This window comes from Carlito syrichta, unplaced genomic scaffold (genome assembly GCF_000164805.1).
Source record: "Carlito syrichta isolate Samal-C Ts95f unplaced genomic scaffold, Tarsius_syrichta-2.0.1 Scaffold308670, whole genome shotgun sequence".
In the NCBI taxonomy this organism is placed as follows: domain Eukaryota; kingdom Metazoa; phylum Chordata; class Mammalia; order Primates; family Tarsiidae; genus Carlito; species Carlito syrichta.
Window position 1 is genome coordinate 601,354 of NW_007252766.1, and position 4,795 is coordinate 606,148.

At 43.4% G+C, this 4,795-nt stretch overlaps 1 protein-coding gene across 1 annotated transcript in view; it reads right to left on the reverse strand.

Moving 5' to 3' along the window:
• The window catches only part of DIXDC1 (DIX domain containing 1), an 89,402-nt gene extending 84,609 nt beyond the window's left edge, over window positions 1–4,793 (reverse strand). The window contains exons 1-2 of the mRNA XM_008065584.2: window positions 4,615–4,793; window positions 3,116–3,207 (exon numbers count right to left, since the gene is read on the reverse strand). Of these exons, the coding sequence (XP_008063775.1) occupies window positions 3,116–3,172 (57 nt within the window). The 5' untranslated portion in view covers window positions 3,173–3,207; window positions 4,615–4,793. The remainder of the gene's footprint in view (window positions 1–3,115; window positions 3,208–4,614) is intronic.
• Between the last annotated feature and the right edge of the window lie 2 nt (window positions 4,794–4,795).

The following is a 4,795-nucleotide window of genomic DNA, read 5'->3' on the forward strand; positions in this document are numbered from 1 at the left end:
GCAGAGATGAGGTCTCGCCAAGTTGCCCAGGCAGGTCTTGAACCCGCAGGCTCAGGTAATCCACTCACCTCAGTCTCCCAAAGCGCAGGATTACAGGCTGAGCCACCAAGCCTGACTTGAAATAATGTCTTAACCTTTTTTTTTTCTGTTTTCTTGCGTTAGCCAAGTTCCTTGAAGGTATGTTTACACCTTCTATTACATTATCCTTCAGAGACATCAGCACAGACATAACCGAAAGGGTCCATGCATACCAGCAAAGGTCCCAAACAGGCCCTGGCTCCGAAACTGCTCTCTCTCAATATTTTTCCACCTGCCAGTCTACACTCATCTTAATCTTCCTTGGACAATACATTCCTCTGGCTACTCTACTGCTGAAACGTCGTCAAACACTCCCTGTGAGATACAAACTACTTGAGTTCAGCTCTTAAGGCCTTCCCCCGCAAATCACCTCAGTTCAGGTTAAGAAACTTCTCACTTGTCACAGATTAGCTAGGCTCATTTTCGTCTCTGTGCTGTCATGACTGTCCCTCTGCTGAGAATGCCTCACCCTCAAACCTGCTGTTGCCCAAGTCGTCACAAGGCCTGTTCAAGTTTCACTTATTCTATGACGCTCCTCTGCTACTGTTCATTCTGATCTGTCTAAAACACTCATCTCACACAGAACCATGACTCTTACTCCTGCTTCCAGTCTCTAGCCAAATGTCACTTTATACCTTTGGCCTTTTCTAAGCACTCAAATGACAAGACCCCTTCACTCCTAGACCTCTTTGCCTGATTTATTTTTAGTTTTCTTCGTCGTATTCATCATCATCTTGTGTATTTTATATTTACTTGTTTAATTGTTTATCAGCTTTTTCCTGCCCAGAAAAGCTCCACGAATGTAGAGAATTTGTATTTTTTATTACTGGTTTATACCCAAAACCAAGAATATTGCCTGGCACACAGTAGACACTTAATAAATACTGGCTGAATGAATGAATACATTTTTCTCTCTTTAAAACTCAAAGGTGAGCCGGGATTGGTGGCTCAGCCTGTCATCCCGCGCCTTTGGGAGGCTGAGGCGAGTGGATTGCCTGAGCCCGCGGGTTCGAGACCCACCTGGGCAGCAAGACCTCATCTCTACAATAAATGAAAAATCAGCTGGGTGTGGTAGCGCACACCTGTAATTCCGGCTACTCGGAAGGCTGAGGTGGAAGGATCGCCAGAGCCCAGCGGGTAGAGGCTGCGGTGGCCGGGAGCGGCCACTGCACTCCAATCTGGGCGACGGAGTGAGACTCCAACTAAAAAAAAAAAAACTCAAAGGTGCCAGGCTTGGTGGCTCAGCCTGTAATCCCGAGCTTTGGGAGGCTAGGTGAGTGGATCATCTGAGCCCGCAGGTTTGAGACCCACCTGGGCAACTTGGCGAGACCTCATCTCTACAATAAATCAAAAAATTAGTTGGGCATGGTAGCGCACGCCTGTAGTTCCAGCTACTTGGAAAGCTTAGGTGGAAGGATCGCCGGAGCCCAGCAGGTCGAGGTTGCGGTGGCCGGGAGTGTGCCACTGCACTCCAGTCTGGGCAACAGAGTGAGACTCCAACTCAAAAAAAAACACAAAAACCTCAAAGGTCTACCATGTACTGTATTATAGCACTAAATCGTAGGTAATTTAGGAATGTGAACTTGTGTCTCTTTTGCCATATTCTCAAGCCAAATATAATTTTTGCTATCCTTCTGTATTTTCCTCTCCTTCATTCATGTATTCTTTCATTAAACATCCATTAAATATGTGTTGAGCACCTATTATATATCATTATATGCTAGGTCCTATTCTTTTAGTAAAAGCTGGAAGAACTGACAGTTATACATAAATACACAAAAAACACAGAGGCAAGAAACAAGATTGGAGGAAAGAACAGTAAAAGGAAGACTAGTAAAACAGAACCCAATATTAGAATGGGAGGACGGAGTGTACTGGGTGAGTGTGACAGACTGAGTAGGTAGAAAAAGGGAAAAAGACAGAATGGTGAGAGACTGAAGTAGGATGTTGCCAAAGTAATCACCAGATGCTAGTGCTTAATATAAACCATACCAAAGCAGAGATGCAAATATATGCTACATGAATTTTTTTAAATTCACATTTCAAAAGTTATCTGCCAGCTATCCTGTGGGGAAAATCAGATTAAGACTAGCGACATCTGGTGGATATTTTGGAAGTGACCCTTGAGTTTCTCTACTATAAAAACACTATGAAACGGCCCCCATGTCCCTAGGTTGCAGATAACCACATGCCAGGGCGTCACATCACTAATTATGCCTTCATGAAATCATCTTTCTGTGGGACCCAGGGTCTCACTGCAAAAGGTAGCCAGATTTCTACCAAGGACCCTTCTATCTCCCAACTGATGTCCAGCTGCCTTCTGAAGAATGTGTACAAAATCTGACACCACAATTCTTCTTTTACGAGGTAACTTATTATTTACATTCTTTGACATGTCTTAAATGAGGAAATAAATTAATTATTTACAATGCGGGGAGCAGGGGTGGGAAAACCTGAAAGTCCAACAATAGAGAACTGGTCAAGAAAATTGCAATCATTATAATGTTTACCAAATACATATACTCACATTATTACAATCATTTAACAATTTCATGTTGAAAAAATTAATTGAAAGCAAGTCAAAAAATGTACACACATAATATGATCTCATGTATAGAAAAAATTACTACAAAAAATATATTCTAGAATATTTACAGTGGTTGCTTCAATAGGAGAATTATGGGTTGGTTTTTCAAAATTATAGTTTGCAATATTTCTCAAGTGCTCTTTAATTAAAATACATTATTGCTATAACAAAAACTTTAATCTTTTAAACAATGCAGATGTTCTGATTAATTGCTAGAATTGTTCACAAACTGTCTGATTTTATTAATTACAGAAAGAGATGAAGAATCAAAGCCCAAGAGAGTTAGAATTCCGTAAGAAGGAGAAGCAAAAATAAATAAATAAATAAAGCAGACATATAACAATCCTGGTCTGGACCAGAGTTTAGGTGGAAAAACCCTCCAGTTGTGGCAATGTCCTGAAACTCCAGTAATGTCATCACACTTCTCTCAACAGTACACCAAAAACTTACAGAGGGTTCTGCTGGCAGCAAGGAGTTACAGAATCTCATAACCACTTGGGTCCCCATCTTCAGAGTCCCTAGAAGAGCCGAATCAGGGCCACCTGAATACAGGAAGAGTAAGAGATGTACAAAATGTGTACGACAGGAAAAAAAATTCTGAAAGCTAAACCAACCATGTTGGGGCCAGGCCTCTCCCCCAAATCTACCAACTTAAGTCATCTTGAAGCTTCAGAAATAGGTGCCAGGTTAGCAGGAAATTCAGACCAAGATATTTGTACAAGAGGGCTATCCCAATGACATTTTTATAACATAGTCACTTAGGTTTTAACAGTAAGAAAGTAAAGAACAGTGCTTCCCTATCATTAGTCAAGCAAGGATGCATTTTCCCTCCTTCCTATACTTATCAGTCAAGGGTTACAGAAGGTATTCTGAAGATAATCAGGAGAAATACTGGCATACAGGGAGTTCTGTTTCTGGCACTTTCCTTCATCCTCAGGGATTCAGTTTTAACCCAGAAAGACAATATTTATAATTTTTTAAAACTTTTATTTATGAGTCCAAGTCTCACTCTATTACCCAGGCTGGAGTGCAGTGGCACAATCACAGCTCACCACAGACAGCCTGGGCCATCTGGGCTCAGGCAATCCTTCCACCTCAGCCTATAGCTGGGACTACAGGCACAAGCCTCCACGCCCCACTAATTTTTTGTAGAGATGGTTGCCTAGGCTAGTCCTGAACTCCTGGGCTCAAACAACCCTCCCGCCTCTGCCTCTCAAAGTGCCGTGAGCACAAGTGTGAGCCACTGCGCCCGTCCTAGCATTTATTATTCTAAGGCAGTAATTTGTATATAGCACTTTAAGTTTACAAAGTGCTATCCTCTCATCATGTCTCATTTGACCCTCACAGTAAATAAACCTTGAAAACAGAGCTCATGTTTGTACGCTCACCTAATATATAGAAAATATGCTAGAGAGTTGTTCTGCCAATTAATGAGAGAGGCAGTCTTCCAACCCACCTCTTCTGAATCCACTTGCATGAGGTCTGTGCAGAGAACAGGCCAGGAGAATAGCGATAATGGTGACGATGATAATAGCAGCCAACACTTGACTGCAAACTATGTACTGTTCCAAGTGCTTTAAAGTCTCACAAACTCTCGATGAGGTTGGTACTATTACTGCCAGCTCTTTTTGTGCTACGATTTCCTTTCCAGTATTCAACCCATCTTCAGGGAATCATCCCTCTTAGGGGACCAATCGAGGGGTATATGGGGAGGATGGGACTCAAGTTTGGGAAAGGGAAGCGCGTTATTCCTCTCCAAGCTCTGAAAGTTTGAGGCAGGAACTGCACACTAAGAATCTACAAGGCTTGGAGCCGGTTTGGATTATGAAGCTTAGCTTCCCTTTTCTCACTCCCCATCCAAGTCCCCTCCGCACGTCCCCGGTTCTAATCTGGATGCTTAACCGGTGATAATAGTGTTTCCCAGTTACCCGCCGCCTTTCAGCACCTACCTCTCAAATTATCGATCCGTCGGTTTCAGCATCTCTGTCTCCAGGCCTTCGGGGCTCTGCCTGCCAGCGCTCTGGCGTGGTGGCCGCATTCCTGCTGCCATGGTGATACGGAGGCCGGCCCAGAGCAGGCCCACCTCCAGGCGGCCGGAGCCAGCCATTGCGAGCGTTGACCCCGCCCCCT